The 18,719-nt window shown below is 44.9% G+C and overlaps 1 protein-coding gene and 1 long non-coding RNA gene across 2 annotated transcripts in view; both read right to left on the bottom strand.

Annotated features, from left to right (window-relative positions):
- Positions 1-1,366: 1,366 nt before the first annotated feature.
- On the bottom strand, positions 1,367-12,928 carry LOC145338709 (uncharacterized). Its single transcript, XR_013885863.1, has 3 exons — positions 12,813-12,928; positions 11,065-11,177; positions 1,367-2,726 (listed from the first exon to the last, which is right to left on the bottom strand). It is a non-coding gene; the product is annotated as an uncharacterized LOC145338709 (long non-coding RNA).
- A 3,610-nt stretch (positions 12,929-16,538) lies between these two features.
- The window catches only part of LOC145338712 (lamin-B3-like), a 41,910-nt gene continuing 39,729 nt past the window's right edge, over positions 16,539-18,719 (bottom strand). Inside the window, exon 7 of the mRNA XM_080183111.1 lies at positions 16,539-16,868. Within this exon, the coding sequence (XP_080039237.1) occupies positions 16,539-16,868 (330 nt within the window). The remainder of the gene's footprint in view (positions 16,869-18,719) is intronic.

Below are 18,719 nucleotides of genomic sequence, written 5' to 3'. Positions count from 1 at the left end.
ATAACGAATGTCATTGAAGTTATGTGGCATTGAAGACAAACACGGGCAGATTTGTGTGTTTGCTTCAATTATTGCGAAGCAAAATCTTACCATGACTAAACTAAACGTTAATACTGCATCTGCGTGTGAACCTGCATTCAGCTACAATACACCCTGGAAGAATTTTAGGAACACAGAGAACAATTATTATTATTGACAAATAAGATTGTGGCTGGAATTCTCCCAGCCTGCCCACCACTGGAATTCGGGGCGGGGGTGCGGCACTTGTCGGGGGGCGGGGGGGGCGCGGCACTTGTGGGGGGGCGCGCGGCACTTGTGGGGGGGTGGGGGCGCTCGGCGGGGGCGGCACCTTGAAATATTGCAGTCCATGTGCAAATCGGTGGGTGGGGGTTGGCACTTGGAGGGGGCGTCCCCCCCAAGTCACAGGGGTAGAAGAAACACAGTGCCTTGTCTCACACCTCTTTCTATATATTAATTGTCTGTAGATTAGTGCTTTGACAGCAATGTTCAATTCCCAGAGATACTGCAAGACATTCAGCTCCTCATCTATGTAACCAGTTCTTTGAACTGTTGCAATTCATACCATGTGGGAGCTTTCAGCTTTTGTTGTGATCTATGAATCACATGTCCTCATACTGGTATTTGGTGTTGCCCTGTATTTAAATGATAGATGGCAACACGACAGCTCAGTGACTAGCACTGTTTGCTGTGCAGATACATGGATTTGGGCCAGTGTCTGCAGGAGTTTGCACATTCTCCCCGTGATTGCGTGGGTTTTCTCTGGGTGCTCTGGTTTCCTACCACACCCCAAAAACGTGCTCTTCGGCTGATTGGTGTAACAAATTACCCCTAAATTAGTCTTCCTTCAATCTTCCCCAATAGGCGTAGACAAAGGTCATAGGTAGAGGAGGGCACTCAGAATGTTAAAATGGTGGTGCAGGCTCGTTGGGCCAAAGGGCTTGTTTCCCGTGCTGTTTTGTTCTTTGTTATCGGTACAGAACAAAGAAAATTTGACTACTATCCAATAGATAAATGCTGGACATCAGATGTAACTGTAAACTGTACAAGGGTATGAATCTCTAGATTAATTTGAGCTTGGTGCATAAGGTTTGATTTTTGTATTGAAATTGGTTTTGTCAACACCTCTGTCTAATGGAATGAACCCACCAGCTCCAGTGCTCCACATTGTCACAGGAGGTTTAACCCTTCATCTCCTATGGTATGCTTGGATGCATAAATAGATGGATGTGGGAATATCAATCTGGACATAGCTGAACCATTTGTATCATTTTTACCAAGTTGGAGCTACACGTAATTAAAAAGGAAAACAGAATCAAAACACAGTATAATCATAAAAGCTATTTATTTTAGAATACTGATTGTTCAATTAAATTATTCAAATTTGTTTACCATAAATCAATTTTCATATAAATTTATTCATAAAGGTTATAGAAATAAGACATTCTAATCTTAAAGCAATGACAATGTGCAAGTAGCAGTACAAGTGGATTTGTACAATCAAGGCTCTTTCTGTTTATTTCATTGACAAATGAGGAGAAACAAAGACAGAAGAGGAGATTGGGAAGCTGGGGTTTTGGTAAAGAGTAGGCATCAAACAAGTGGACAAGCAAATACAAATCAGGAGCTGGGCAAAAATTGAAATATCTGATTGCTGGTGGACACTCATGAAGCTGTATTTAAGAGTTGATTGATTGGTTATGATTACAGCTTGATGAATCTGGAGATTTTAGCCAAATGATGACAGGATTAAAGAACCAAAAAGTGTTCGGCGCACAACTTCTAAAATTTTGATAGCTGATAGATGGAAGCTGTGTGTCAGGGTGGGAGAAAGAGTAAAGAAAACAGACCCAAATGAGAATAAAATTACAGGTTTGACATAATTGGAGTGGCCTTCAAAAGTGTATGTCAAAATTCACATCATTTCCCCACAGTTGATCACATCACTATTGGAGCACATTAACATTTTATGGCACTTGCATATCATTTCTGTTTGATCAGACATCCCAATGAATCATAAGCCAAAAGTTTAAAAACTTTCTGAATTTTACAACGCAGCAGTATTTTGACAAAAGTGTGCAATGAGAGGCTACTTAAAGGGACCCCATTACTGAGAACATCTATCTAAAGGAATGTTTACTTGGAAGGATTCATGTCCTTCGTATCTGAGGTGGAAAGTTTAACGGTTTACATTGAGATGTTAGAACTCGACTCCAAATCTGATTGTAATTGATTCAATGTTAGATTGCATTACCTGCTAAACAAAACTTTCAACTGGAGATGTCCAAAGATCAGTGCTGTTTTGCTCTAGAATAAGCCAGTGCTAAGTAGAGTTCTCAGAAGCTGGAATTACAATTATTGAAGCAGATTCTTGTTTTTAAGAAAAAATTGTTTCTGAACATATTAAATAACTAGATGAATACAAGTTCTTGTCGTGCTTACAGAACACTTCACACAAGGAAGTACTTTGTTAACAAACCTTTTGATGGCAAGATTACTTCACAAGGTAAACAGTCCCAGTAAGCAGTCTCTCGTTTTCAAAAAAAGAAACATTCCCTCAAAACATTTTATGGTCCCAAGATTAGTGTCACATTCGGTCATTAAAAAAGATAATGAAATATATTCATCTGTTGAAGAATTCAGTTGATCATCTGAGGTTTACACTGTGTCATTATTGTGCAGCCTGGGTCTTCATTCTCAATATGATTCTGAAAATCAAATCCACAGCACATAGTTACATATTTACAACTGACAATACCGACCACGGAACACTGGATTGAATTCGGGTAGCACAGTGGGTTAGCACTGCTGCTTCACAGCTCCAGGGACCCGGGTTCGAATCCCGGCTTGGGTCGCTGTCTGTGTGGAGTTTGCACATTCTCCTTGTGTCTGCATGGGTTTCCTCCCACAGTCCAAAGATGTGCGGGTTAGGTTGATTGGCCATGCTAAAATTGCCTCTTAGCGTCCTGGGGTGTGTAGGTTAGAGGAATCAGCGGGTAAATATGTAGGGATATGGGGATAGGACCTCGGCAGGATTATGATTGATGCAGACTCGATGGGCCGAATGGCCTCTTTCTGCACCATAGGATTCTATGAATTGAGTTAACTGATCAGAGCAGGAGTAGAATGAAAGGCTCATTCGTCTCAGTGGCCCGAATTTTAGCGCCCCACCTGCGATGGCAATCGGAGCGGGTGAGAGGTGGGACATAGAAATGTCTGTTGACCTCGGGTGGGATTTTACAGTTTTGGGACAAGCGAGGCCATAAAATCCCACCCGTACCTGGGCGGCACGGTAGCACATGGTTACCACTGCTGCCTCACAGCAGCCGGGACCCAGGTTCGATTCCTGGCTTGGGTCACTGATGTATGGAGTTTGCACATTCTCCCCATGTCTGCATGGGTTTCTTCCGGGTGCTCCGGTTTTCTCCCAAAGTCCAAAGATGCGTGGGTTAGGTGGATTGGCTGTGCTAAATTGCCCCTTAGTTTCAGGAGGATTAGCTAGAGTAAATGCATGGGGTTATGGGGATAGGGCCTGGATGGGATTTTGGTCAGTGCAGACTAGATGGGCCAAATAGCCTCCTTCTACAGTGTAAGGATTCTATGATTCGTATCTCTGGATCAGAGAAAGGCAGGAATCAGCTCAATTTGCAGCTCTGGGTGACCCCTGCTGGCCAGCACGCAACTTAACATAAGAACATAAGAAATAGGAGCAGGAGTAGGCCATCGAGCCCCTCGAGCGTGCCCCGTCATTCAATAAGATCATGGCTGATCTGTCGTGTCTCAGTTCCACATTCCCGCCCTCTCCCCATAACCCTTAATCCCCTCGCCTATCAAAAACCTATCAACCTGCGTCTTAAATTAGCGAGGCAGCCTCCACCACTTCAACGGGCAGAGAATTCCAGAGATTCACCACCCTTTGAGTGAAGAAGTTCCTCCTCAACTCCGTTCTAAACCGCCCCCCACTTTATCTTGAGGCTGTGCCCCCTAGTCCTACTGTCCTTTCTGAGCGGTAAGACCCTCTCCACCTCTATCCTATCCATCCCATTCATCATCTTATATGTCTCAATGAGATCTCCCCTCATTCTTCTAAACTCTAACGAGTACAAGCCTAGTTTATTCAGCCTCTCCTCATAGCTCAACCCCCTCAACTCCGGTATCAGCCTATAAACCTCCTCTTCACTCCCTCCAGGGCCAAAATATCCTTGCGTATGTGCGGCGACCAAATCTGCACACAGTACTCCAGCTGCAGCCTCACCAGTGCCTTATACAGCTGCAGCAAGACCTCCCTACTTTTATATTCAATCCCCCTCACTATGAAGGCCAGCATCCCATTTGCCTTCCTGACCACCTGCTGCACCTGCGGGCTGGGTTTTTGCGACTCATGCACAAGGACCCCGAGGTCCCTCTGCACCGTCGCCTGCTGCAGTTTTTCGCCACGTAAGTAATAGTCCTTCCTACCATTATTCCTACCAAAGTGGACCACCTCACACTTGCCAACATTAAATTCCATTTGCCATTTCCTGGCCCATTCGCCCAGCCTATCCAGATCCTTCTGCAGGCTCTCCACACCCTCCGCGCAATTTGCAGTTCCACCAATCTTGGTGTCATCAGCAAATTTCGACACCCTACACTCGGTTCCCTCCTCCAGATCATCTATATAAATGGTAAATAGCTGAGGCCCCAGCACCGACCCCTGGGGCACTCCACTAGTCACCAACCGCCAATCCGAATAGCACCCATTGACCCCCACTCTCTGCCTCCTATTTGACAGCCAATCCTCTATCCACGCTAACACCCTAATCCCAACTCCATGCCCCCTGATCTTTTGTAATAACCTCCTGTGAGGCACCTTGTCAAACGCCTTCTGAAAATCAAGAAAGACCACATCCACCGGCTCTCCTCTATCCACCGCCCTAGACACATCCTCATAGAACGCCAATAAATTTGTCAGACACGACTTCCCCTGAACGAAACCGTGCTGCGTCTGCTCTATCAAGCAATTCTCCTCAAGATGCCTCGCTATTTCCTCCTTGATCACGGATTCTAACATTTTACCTACAACAGACGTTAAACTAACCGGCCTATAATTCCCTGCCTTTTTCCTGCCACCCTTCTTAAACAATGGCGTAACATTAGCCGTTTTCCAATCTTCCGGCACTTGCCCGGAATCCAGCGACGTTTGGAAAATAACCACCAAGGCATCCACTATCACCTCCGCCATTTCTTTCAGAACCCTTGGATGCATTCCATCCGGTCCTGGGGACTTGTCCACAATCAGTCCCTCCAGTCTTTCGAGCACCGCCTCTCTAGTAACAATAATGTCATTCAGGCCCTCCAGTCCTACCATCTTTCCATCACTAACACCTGGCAAATTATTCACGTCCTCCTCTGTGAAGACCAAAACAAAAATGTTATTCAAGGCCTCAGCCATTTCCCCTTCCCCTACCACTAAGTCCCCCCTCTCATCCTTTAAGGGTCCAACGTTCACTCTAGCCAGCCTCTTCCTTTTTATATAATTTATAAAAACTCTTGCTATCCTTTTTTATATTAAGCACTAACCCAGCTTCATAGTTAATCCTACCCTTCTTTATCAACTTCTTTGTCATTCTTTGTTGACATTTAAACCTCTCCCAATCCTCTTCTCGCCCACTACTCTTAGCTACTCTAAATGCCTCTGCTTTTAATTTAACACTTTCCTTCACCTCCTTCGTTATCCACAGCTGATTACCTCTCCTCCTACGATCCTTTTTAACCATCGGAATAAATTTCTGCTGAGCACCAAGAAAGATCTCCTTCAAGATCCTCCACTGCTCCTCAGCAGACCTACCTTCCAAAGCACCCCCCCAGTCAACATTTGCCAATTCTTCTCTCATCCTACCGTACTCCCCTCCATTCAAACAAAGGACACATGTCCGGGAACCCACTTTCTCCTCCTCCATCTGCACCAGAAACTCCACCATACAATGATCACTCTCCCCAAGAGGATCCTTCACCGCAAGGTCCCTAATTCTACCCGCCTCATTACATAACACCAGATCCAAGATAGCTCGCTCCCTCGTCGGCTCCAACACACACTGTTCAAGGAAACTATCCCGGCAGCATTCCAAGAACTCCTCCTCGAGCCCACCGCGTCCAACATGGGTCGACCAATCAATATGTAGATTGAAATCCCCCATAATTATTGCCGTCCCATTCCTGCACGCCGCACTTATTTGTGCGTTAACAGCCCGCCCCACCTCCAGATCATTATTCGGGGGCCTATAGACGACACCCACCAGCGTCTTCCTCCCTTTGCTGTTCCTAATCTCCACCCACAACGATTCCACTTTCTGCTCTTTGATTCCTATGTCATCCCTTGCTACCACCCTGATGCTATCCTTAATCAGCAGAGCTACGCCCCCCCCTTTTTCCTCCCGCCTATCCTTCCTAAACACTTGATACCCCTGGACATTCAGCTCCCAGTCCCTGTCACCTTGCAGCCACGTCTCTGTAATGGCCACCAGATCATATCCATTTGTGCTGATCTGCGCCACCAGCTCATCCACTTTATTCCGAATGCTTCGTGCATTCAGATAAGTGCCTTCATCCCAGCCTTCACTTGGACCCTATTTGCCGGAACGCCACCAACCATACTCACGCCCACTACTCCCTTTATTATTGGGACATCCTCGGCCTCTTCCCTTACCTGTACCCCTCTCCTTAACTTTAGACCCCGTAATGTCACCTACCCTCGCGCCCTCCCCCCCGCCAATTAGTTTAAAGCCCTATCTACAGTCCTATTTACACGATTCGCCAGGACTCTGGTCCCAGCACGGTTCAGACCAACCCCATCCCACCTGAACAGGTCCCACCTACCCCAATACTGTTGCCAATGCCCCATAAATTCAAACCCATTCCTCCCACACCAATCCCTGAGCCACCCATTCACTTCCTTAATCTTATCAACCTTGCGCCCGTCTGCACTCGGTTCAGGCAGTAGTCCGGAGATAACCACCCTGTCAGTTCTACTTTTTAATTCCATTCCCAGCTTTTCATACTCCCTCCCCAGATCCTCAGTTCGCATTTTGCCTACGTCGTTGGCACCCACATGTACCACAACGACCAGATTCTTACCCTCCCACTCCAGGTTCCTCTGCAGCCCAGATGTGACATCCTGGACCCGAGCACCAGACAGACAACACACCCTTCTGTGCACTTTGTCATTGTGACACAGGACAGTGTCAATACCCTTAACCACACTGTCCCCAATTACTACTATGTTCCTTTTCACCTTCTCTTTGCCTATGTCCTGTGTCTGCATCACTGTACCGTGTGCAGTTTGCTCACCAACCTCACAGCAACTTGCAGCTGACTCTATCCTTTGCAGCAATTTGGTAAAAAAAGTGCCCAGGAAAATACCACTAGCTGAGAATGTGGGTCAGAGTAAGAAAGAGCACATAAACAGCATGACATAAACCATGCAACTTCAGAAAAATACGCAGAAACGTAAACACAAACAAAGTTACGTACAGTTCCCAGATCAGCCCTCCCACCACCCATTTTAATGAGTAGTTCAGAAATATCACCGCAGTCTCTAACAGCAGAAAACCCAATGAGAATTGAACTTCGAGTGGCGTTTTCTCTTTTTTTTTGCAGAGTGGCACAGTGAGTAGGAAAAACTTGGAAGCCACCACAGAATCACAGAAACCATACAGTGCAGGAGGCCATTCAGTCCTTTGAGTCTACATTGACCACAATCCCACCCCAGGCCCTATCCCCACACATTTACCTCGCTAATCCCTCTGACCTACACATCCCAGGACACTAAGAGGCAATCTAGCATGGCCAATCAACCTAACCAGCACATCTCTCATACTGAGAGAGGAAACTGGAGCACCCGGAGGAAACCCTCGCAGTGACCCAAGCCGGGAATCGAACCTGGGTCCCTGGCGCTGTGGGGCAGCAGTGCTAACCACTGTGCCACTGTGCCGCACCAGCACCAAGGGCAGCTTCCTCTGCCCAGTTTTTAAGATCACGGAGTAAAGTTAGGGGGTGTGTCCATCCCACAACGTCATGCTCGCAAAGTAGCAGCTTAGTCTGTGAAATGTCAGGTGTTGACATGGATTGACAATCTTACAGCGGGAAGAGGGTGGGGGTGGTTAAAGCCTGATAATAAATGCATTCAAATAAAAGCAACCATTTTGCTGGAAAGCAGGATTCTCATTACACCATTGGTGGGCTGGCAATGACAACTGAATCATTGAACCCTACAGTGCAGAAAGAGGCCCTTCGGCCCTTCGAGTCTGCACTGTCCACAATCCTACCCAGGCCCTATCCCCATATCCCTACATATCTTACCCACTAATCCCTCTAACCTACGCATCGCACGACACCGAGGGGCAATTTTTTTAGCATAGCCAATCAACCTAACCTGCACATCTTTGGACTGTGGGAGGAATCCGGAGCACCTGGAGGAAACCCACGCAGGCACGAGGAGAATGTGCAAACTCCACACAGACAGTGACCCGAGCCGGGGATCAAACCCAGGACCCTGGAGCTGTGAAGCAGCAGTGCTAACCACTGCGCTACTGTGCTGCCCCCGTGTCTGCGTGGGTTTCCTCCAGGTGCTCCGGTTTCCTCCCACAGTCTGAAAGACATGCTGGTTAGGTGCATTGGCCACGCTAAATTCTCCGTCAGTGTCCCCAGACAGGCGTTGGAGTGTGGTGACTAGGGGATTTTTGCAGTAACTTCATTGCAGCGTTAATGTAAGCCAACTTGTGACTAATAAGTGAACTTTAGCTTTAGTTGGGCAAGGTACAGGTGGTGAAGAACATCTGTTTGACCATAGTCCAGCATGAGCTGGTGTTAGAAAATGAGTTCATAATGACAAATAAAGTTAATATTCATTTAAACTATTTTGACGGTGATTTTGTGAGAACTTTAGTGGGGCTTTGATTTAATTGTCTCTCTTCTGACTGTTATCCACAGAAGACTAGAAAAACACGATTCTGCAGCAAAATGTCACGCTCAGCTTTCAACTCTGTCTCCAGAGCAACTTACTCAGTAGAAAAAGAAATCTAATGTCAACAATTCAGGGAATGCTTTTTGTGATAACCTTGGAATAAATAGGCCAAACATCAGAGCAGAAAATGAAAACGATTTAGTCGATTCTATTTCATACATGATGAGGGTAACAATGTCTAATTGATTTTTAATTTCAATGGCTCCAAAGTTCTCTGAGAACCACAGATGCTGTCAGACCTGCTGAGATTTTCCAGCATTTTCTGGTTTTGCTTCCTCGGCGGTGCAGTGGTTAGCACTGCTGCCTCGCAGCTCCAGGGACTCGGGTTCAATTCCGGCCTCAGGTGACTGTGTGGATTTTGCACATTCTCCCCGTGTCTGCGTGGGTTTCCTCCGGGTGCTCTGGTTTCCTCACACAGTCCAAAGCTGTGCAGGTTAGGTTGACTGGCCACACTAAATTGACCCTAATGTCAGGGGGATTAGCAGATAGGGTTATGGGGATAGGGTGTGGGGAGGACTGTTATCAGTGCTGGCCTGATGGGCCAAATTCTTTCTGGTTGTGTCACAGCTTGGTATGGCTCCTGCTCTACCCAAGACCGCAAGGATCTACAAAAAGTTGTGAATGCAGCCCAATCCATCAGGCAAACCAGCCTCCCATCCATTGACTCTGTCTACACTTCCCGCTGCCTCGGCAAAGTAGCCAGCATAATTAAGGACCCCACGCACCCCGGACATTCTCTCTTCCACCTTCTTCTGTCAGGAAAAAGATACAAAAGTCTGAGGTCATGTACCAATTGACTCAAGAACAGCTTCTTCCCTGCTGCCATCAGACTTTTGAATGGGCTTACTTCTCATTAAGTTGATCTTTCTCTATATCCTAGCTATGACTATAACACTACATTCTGCACTTTCTCGTTTCCTTCTCTATGAATGGTATGCCTTGTATGTGCAGCACACAAGAAACAATATTTTTCACTGTATGTTAATACGTGACAATAATAAATCAAATCAAATGGCCCCCTTCTGCTCTATAGAGATTGTACGATCTCATCTTTGGCTCTTTTGCCAATGATCTTACATCTGTATCCACAAGTTTCTGATGCTTTGCCAATTGAAATGGTTTCTCCATTTATCTTATCAATAGCCTTGGTGATTTTGTACAGCTTCATTAAATCATTCCTCAATATCTCAGATTCAAAGAGAAAAATCCTTTCTTATCTGATTTTGTCACATAACTGAAGCATCCAGACCTAGTACCATTCTAGTCAATCTCTACCACACCCTCTCCAAAGTCTCAAAATCCTTCCAAAAGTGCAATGCTTGGTGTGTTTGTGACCTCGTACGATAGGCCTTGATGACTAAAGGAAGAGCTCGAGTTTCCAATCCTCCACATCTGGCTCTACCCAGGAGGTACCCATCCTCCACATCTGGCTCTACACAGCCTACGCCCAGGCATTGGTGTATCATTTGAACTTTGGGGATGTTGGGAGGAATGTTCCCATAATTTTCAGGCCAAATCTTCAGCCACTCTGGTAACAAGCAACCAGTCCAGGGGCATAGGGCCTGATAGAGCTAGTAAGGCCAGCTCCACAGAAATTGGGACGCCATCTTAAAGGATCCCCAAACAGCACTGAACTTGATCTCCCCCACCCTATCAAGGCATGGAGGACCCCACCGCCACCACAAGCAGAGGGGTGACACCCCTAACCACCACCACGAATGTATTGGGGGCTTCCCCTTTGACCACTCAAGATATCCAGGGATTTTCCACCTCCTCCCTTCTCCCACCCAGAATTATTCCATATCTAAACGGGAATGTACATAACACTTGGAATGTAAATATAAGGTACATAAGTATTTGATGCTCACCCGCTTTGATCATGGCTAATTAGGATTACTATTTCAAACTTATTCTTTCTTTTGGTTACACATGGTCTTATACTTCACTGCATTTCAGAATAGCAGAACAGAAAGATCCACTCCATATACCTGCATATTAAAACTGGGTCATATTATCAAATTTGTTTTGTATTACATTTTATATACCTGATGATAGACAGCTTTCGTTTGAACCTTCAAACTGTTGGACTGTCGTCGTCATTGCCTCTTCGAGATCTACTTCCCAATACTCCGCGCACAAGAGTCCGTCTGGCCATCTCCTGTGAAATCAGCAGCGTTAGCTGAAGCAGGGTATTTTGGCCAAAAAAGTCAGGCATTCCACAGAGCTATGAACAGGTTAAAGGCAGTCCCTAAAGATGCTATTACACAGGATCTTGTTAAATTATCCTCACGGAATTCTTGTCTGTTTTATACCTAAAAAAGGGATTTGTAGCTTACCCAAGCCCAGAAATGAATTCCAGGCTTTCAATAACTCTAGTCACTGTAAATTTCTAATACAATTTTACTTTGGCCTTGAACAATTAATTCTCGTGGCAGAATTATTCCCCACAGACATCAAATTACGTGAAAAGGTTAGTCAGTGGAGACACACGTTTCAAATATTTGCTTCTTATATTAGAGATTTTGCAGGGAATCTTAAACTGATACAACGTCATGGTAAATTACACACAATTTTGTAATCCTCACTCAACCAGTTACATATTTATCTCAACTGATTCTTCCCTGCCTTAAATCTTGCACCTTTGGTCACTGGCTCGTCTAGGTTGCGTGACACAGCGGCAACATTTTGTTTGATAATGCTTCTGCAATGTTCCTTGGGCCACTATACTGTATTTGTGTAGTTAAATGCTGCAATATCTACCTCTGTTGATATAGTGTGAAGCTATTTGTATGAGAATCAGGAAAATAGTGCATTGATTGAAGTAAACCAGAAAACCATCAAAGAAATCAAAATTCAACTCGACTGCTGACCCCACACCAACAACTTGTCAGGAATGGGTAGCCAAAAATAAAACCAGCCGCCCAGCTTATTTCTATATTCAGTCCGTAGACCTCAAGATTACTGCTCTTGAGATGCGTATCCACATACCCTTTCAAATGTTTTGAATATTCTGCCCCTAAGACTCTTTCAGGCAATTTCAGACCATGATCATTCCCTAGGCAGATTTTGTTCCCTCATCTCTTCCCTAATCTAATCTTACTAATCCACCTCTTTAAATCAATGCCCCCTAGCTACAGACCTCTCTGCTAATGTAAATCGGTCCTTCACATCCACTGTATCCAGGCCCCTCGCAATTTTGTACATGTTTCTATAACAGGAGGAATGGTTTCATACATTTTATTAAATCAGGCCTATTAAGCTCTTAGGGTTTATAGTAATTGAGAATTTGCATTGGAAAATAGGAGCAACAAATTTCAGGTTAAAAACGCAAGTTTTCCCCGTTAAACCTTTCTCGGAATTTAGAATTGATAATTTCTCAATCTCTTGCTAAAAAAAAGTTACTCATAGATTCTTGTACAATCTCACTACCAACTCGGAAAACTAGAGGATACAAATATTTCTTTTATCACTTTATTTTGACTGAAGGTACCAATAATCTGCTCTGGTACCAATTCAGTTATGCTCTCCTCTGCTATATTCCTATTACTGGTTGTTCATTGCATTCTGTAAAGATATTATTAGCAGACTGTAGAATCTCCTTTTTCAAAGTGCCACTGAAAGGTTTGCTGGTTGCGGTGGTACATCAGACTGGATATAAAATGAATGCTGTGTCTCTTAAAAACAGATTAAGAAAGCAAAATAGGGCGGTAATGTTTGAGACCGAGTTACTGCAAGCAGTGCATTTATATCAATACATGTTGCTTTGCATTAATGCACCATTTATTGCACACACCTCTCCACTGGAACTGAGGAGAGTCACACGGATATCATCTCCTGTTCCCCAGGATCTCTGATCGCTCCACACCAAATCAGTCGGGGAACGTTGGGAAGCACGAGCACTTCCAGCCCAGATCTAAAAAAGAAAGATAATAAATTAAACAATGTTACTTCAAGATCCGCACTGTTAAATTTGCGCTGCTAACGAAAAGCACAATTCTAACAAAATGTCAAAGCCATTGTATTTTTCTGTCACAAGTAGGCTCACATTAATGCTGCAATGAAGTTACTGTGAAAATCCCCTGGTTGCCACACTCTGGCTCCTGTTCGGGTACATTGACGGAGAATTTAACATGGCCAGTGCAGCTAACCAGCACATCGTTCAGACAGTTAGAGGAAACCAGAGCACCCAGAGGAAACCCATGCAGACACAGAGAGAATGTACAGACTGTGCCCAAGCGTCCCTGGCACTGAGAGGCTGCAGTGCTAACCACTGTGCCACTGTGTAAAGTACATTCGAATCCCCATCCAACAAGTCAAGGAGTTCACAAGGTGAGTGTAGGTGACTTGCACTGCACTTCTACCTATACACAAATTCAAAAGTGTCCATTTACATGAGGTGGCTTAAAAGCAGGTTAACTTGAAAATTTACCAGCATGGTGCATTCAGACAGATCCTACAGGTTAAACCAGCCACATCAGCAGTAATGGAAATTGAATGTTATGTTAAACTCATTGATTTCTCATGGTAGAGATTCTTGAGATTGCAAGTCTTCTTCTTCCCTTTCATCCACTTGTTCTAGTGCTTATTCACACTGTCCCCTCCTAGCCCAAACACAGCTTTCCCTATGAATGTCACAATGCAGTCTCTTCTTCTGACTCTGTCTCACACTTGGATTGAGAGCAGCAAACGTTGCAATATAATTGGAGTGAAGATAAAATTAATTAACTTTAGATCAGCAAGTTTAGTCGGAGAATGGGTCGAACCATTATTCCCACAAAGTACAAGCTCTTCAGAGAGTGTAAACATGGTTTTGGGAAAAGGTAACAGATATCTAATTAACCCAAGAGCATCCATAGAACTCTGAGTAGGATCAGCTGTTGGTATATGGCAATGATGTCTGATATGGCTTCATACAGTGATCAATATGTGACATTACAGCATATGGACCACATTGCATGAACACAAAGAGGATACAAGGTGAAGATTATAAGAGGATCACTCGCAAAAAGTGATACCTAGGGAGAGAGTCACAATAAATTACCTAGATTTAGGATTAGACAGGAGAATATCCACATCACAGAAAAGTTTCTGTGAGAAAGTACAGTGAACTGCAAAAAGTAGAATATTACAAAATAGGTTAAGCAGATTCATGGCTGATGCAGATTAAGGCAGGCCATTCTAGGATACAGATGGCACGGGGTTACAGTTGAAATGATAAAGGGCTAGAGTATAAAGCAAATAACAGCGATGGTGAACAGCAGAAGGTAAAATAAAATATTAATAGTTATATCGAGCACATTCATATCATCCTCAGGATACGGGGTTCAGTTTTGGGTTCCCTATCTTAGAACAAAAATACACTGTCCTTGGAGGGAGTTTAATGACCACAAGGAGAATACCTGGGAAGGAAGTGCTCAACTATGAGAAACCTGTGATCTGATTAGTTTTTAAATGAATGAAGAGAATTACCTGAGTGATAGACTGAGAATCGTCCAAAATAGTAATTTCATTAAAATTAAAACCACGCCAATTGTAAGTGAATTTCCCAGAAAAAAATCCAACCTTACAGGTCTCAAAAAAAAGGGTGGCACTAGCACAGTGGTTAGCACTGCTGCTTCACAGCTCCAGCGACCTGGGTTCAATTCCCGGCTTGGGTCACTGTCTGTGTGGAGTTTGCACATTCTCCCTGTGTCTGCATGGGTTTCCTCTGGGTGCTCTGGTTTCCTCCCACAGTCCAAAAATGTGCGGAATAGGTTGATTGGCCATGCTAAAATTGCCCCTTAGTGTCCTGCGATGTGTAGGTTAGAGGGATTAGTGGATAAAATATGTAGGGATATGGGGGTAGGGCCTGGGTGGGATTGTGGTCGGTGCAGGCTCGATGGGCTGAATGGCCTCTTTCTGCACTGTAGGGATTCTATGATCTATGAAAAAAACATGAATTATGCTCCAGAGGTCGGAGAACCATTTGGTGATAGTTAAAAGGGAAGATTGATCTTATTTCCAACTAATCTCCAATGTGAGATATGAAAATGAGCGGGGAACTGCAGTAACAACTAATTTGCCAAGATGAACAAAATGCAGAGTAGATATTGTTGGCGAAACTCTCGTTCACAGAGTTCTGAAAAAAAAATTCTCCTGCTTCCCATCTCCTGGTTTCACCAAATGACTCTGACTGGTTTCATTTTTTTTTAAACCTGAAGTTCCTGGAGTTTGATAAAACCAATGTGCCCCAAATAGGGGATAGATACTCACTGAGATGGTGCGGGAATAAACTGCCCAAAAGTCACAAGATCACATGCACACAAGGGGCTGGGACTCAAGTCTGGAAAGAGTAAAGGACTTCATATAGGAGAAAGTGTGTGGGTTATTGGCATGGGATGAGCAGAGGGAGCGCAGCACACTTTATGTTGGTAGATGCAAATGGTGAGGGTGCTTTTATGAATGCAAGTATTCCAATGGAGCCTGAGTCCACAGAGAGAACAGGAAAATGTTGAAAACATTTCAGGACTGAGTTCAAGAGCTTGTACATCTTGCACAGAAACTCAGAATAGGCTTTAAAGTACACAAACCATATACATGCATGGAAAAGCTTAAATGCAGCATAGGCAATAGGTGATGTACAAGGAAAGGAGGCACATGCAGTGAAAAATTGGTGCAAGACATTTGAACATTAAAACTCAGTGCATTTTAAATGAACTGCCTTGATTTTACATTAGAAAATTGGTTTTTAGAGAGAGATATATATTGGAGCAGGTGGAAATTCAAAAGGAGGTTAAATTCTCTCTCTGGCCTGACCAGTCCATTCTGGTGGCTTATGACTGGCTAATAGTAATCCTGTTCAGTACGAGAGGAACCGCAGGTTCAGACATTTGGTGTCTGCCTCACCACTTAAAGTTAGGTGAGGAAGTATCGTCAACAAACTTGGATACATTACACTCATCCCGACTAATCTGTAAATAGCAGAGTCCCAGGCTCAGAGCATTGTGGTAACCAGTTATTATAGTGTACCACCCCAAAAATGTCAACCTAATCATTCCTACTCTGCTTACTATCCATTAACCAATCCATACTCATGTATTACCTCCAATCCAATGCATTGTAATTTTGTGTCATAAAGATGAGGACTTCATTGGGGCAGTCTTCATTAGGGGAGGTGGTGGCATTGTGGTATTGCCAATGGACTAATAATCCAGAGACCCAGGGTAATGTTCTGGGGGACCCGGGTTCAAATCCTGACACAGCAGATGGTTAAATTTGAACTCAATAGAAATCGGGAATGAAAAGTCTAATGATGGCCATGAAACCATTGTCAATTATCACTAACGCAAGGTTCACTAATGTTTAGGGAAGAAAATCTGCCATCTTTACCTGGTCTGGATTACATGTGACTTCAGATTCACAGCAAACCCCCTCTGAAATGGCTGATCAAGCCACTCAGTTCAAGGGAAATTAGGAGTGGACAACAAATGCTAGCCCAGCCAGGGACACCCAAATCCTGTGACCGAATTAAAAAAAAAACCTACAGAAGTAAGTTGATGGATAGGCACATCAAAATTTCTTGACAGATATTGGGAAGCCTGGCAGAAAGACGGTAGTCAGAGTAGCACAGAGCTCGTGAGCCCTTCCTGTTAGAATGGAAATAGTAGTCAGTATTTTTTGCACACTGGTGGAACCAATCATGACACAGCTTCTGTTGCAGCGTCAGCAGAAACCACAAAAGGCCTGAATGTTGCCTGGGAGCTGGTGCAAGCTCCGATGGATTGTACTGTGCCTGTAGATCGATGTGCAAACGGTCGTCAGAGCACTCCAGCAGTCCGTCTTTCAGCAGATTACTTGGATAGCTGACGTCCTGGGGAAATGGCAGTGACTCTACGGAGAATCATAGAAACCTACAGTGCAGAAAGAGGCCCTTTGGCCCATCGAGTCCGCACTGAACACAATCCCACCTACGCCCATATCCCTATATATTATACCCACTAATCTCTCCAACCTCTGCTACCCTGGACACTAAGGGGCAATTTCTTATCATGGCCAATCAACCTAACCCTCATATCTTTGGACTGTGGAAGGAAACCAGAGGAAACTCACGCAGACATGAGGAGAACGTGGAGATTTTCAGAAGGCGTTTGATAAGGTGCCTCACAAGAGATTATTACAGAAGGTCAGGGGGCATGGAGTTGGGGGTAGGGTGTTAGCGTGGATAGAGGATGGGCTGTCAAATAGGAGGCAGAGAGTGGGGGTCAATGGGTGCTATTCGGATTGGTGGTTGGTGACTAGTGGAGTGCCCCAGGGGTCGGTGCTGGGGCCTCAGCTATTTACCATTTATATAGATGATCTGGAGGAGGGAACCGAGTGTATGGTGTCGAAATTTGCTGATGACACCAAGATTGGTGGAACGGCAAATTGTGCGGAGGGTGTGGAGAGTCTGCAGAGGGATCTAGATAGGCTGGGCGAATGGGCCAGGAACTGGCAAAAGGAATTTAATGTTGGCAAATGTGAAGTTGTCCACCTTGGTAGGAATAATGGTAGGAAGGACTATTACTTACATGGCGAAAAACTGCAGCATGCGACGGTGCAGAGGGACCTTGGGGTCCTTGTGCGTGAGTCGCAAAAACCCAGCCTGCAGGTGCAGCAGGTGGTCAGGAAGGCAAATGGGATGCTGGCCTTCATAGCGAGGGGGATTGAATATAAAAGTAGGGAGGTCTTGCTGCAGCTGTTTAGGGCACTGGTGAGGCCGCAGCTGGAGTACTGTGTGCAGTTTTGGTCGCCGCACCTGCGCAAGGATATTTTGGCCTTGGAGGGAGTGCAGAGGAGGTTTACTAGACTGATACCGGAGTTGAGGGGATTGAACTATGAGGAGAGGCTGAATAAACTAGGCTTGTACTCGTTAGAGTTTAGAAGAATGAGGGGAGATCTCATTGAGACGTATAAGATGATGAATGGGATGGATAGGATAGAGGTGGAGAGGCTCTTCCCACTCAGAAAGGATAATAGGACTAGGGGGCACAGCTGCAAGATAAAGGGGGAGCAGTTTAGAACGGAGTTGAGGAGGAACTTCTTCACTCAAAGGGTGGTGAATCTCTGGAATTCTCTGCCCGTTGAAGTGGTGGAGGCTGCCTCGCTAAGTATTTTTAAGATGCGGGTTGATAGGTTTTTGATAGGCAAGGGGATTAAGGGTTATGGGGAGAGGGCGGGAATGTGGAACTGAGACACGACAGATCAGCCATGATCTTATTGAATGGCGGGGCAGGCTCGAGGGGCTAGATGGCCTACTCCTGCTGAGAATCGAACCCAGGACCCTGAAGCTGTGAAGCAGCAGTGTTAACCACTTTGCTACCGTGCCGCCCAGAATGAACCAAAGGTCCTCTTTGAAGAAGAATGCGTGCACACTCTCACTCCATCAGTGCCTTACTATTGCCTGTCAGCCAGCCTAGGTTGGGCATGGAAGGACCACACCAAGGTGTCCAGGGCTTTTCTCCAAGGCCATGTGCATCCTCCCTCACTGAAAGTCAGTTTTTCATTAGCAATGCTACTGGGGTATAAATGTAACAGTGTTAGGATAGGAAAGGGCTGACACCAAGGGAACCAGTTGATAATTAGTTGACTTATTCCTGAAATACAGCATGATTTCATTTACAAATGTGGTTCAATATCTCTGTCTGGTAGAAACATTTATTTTTTGCATTGTGCTGATGATGTG

This window comes from Carcharhinus amblyrhynchos, unplaced genomic scaffold (genome assembly GCF_965287045.1).
Source record: "Carcharhinus amblyrhynchos unplaced genomic scaffold, sCarAmb.v2.hapA chromosome_152, whole genome shotgun sequence".
Taxonomy (NCBI): domain Eukaryota; kingdom Metazoa; phylum Chordata; class Chondrichthyes; order Carcharhiniformes; family Carcharhinidae; genus Carcharhinus; species Carcharhinus amblyrhynchos.
This window is presented reverse-complemented; position numbering and strand designations above follow the sequence as displayed.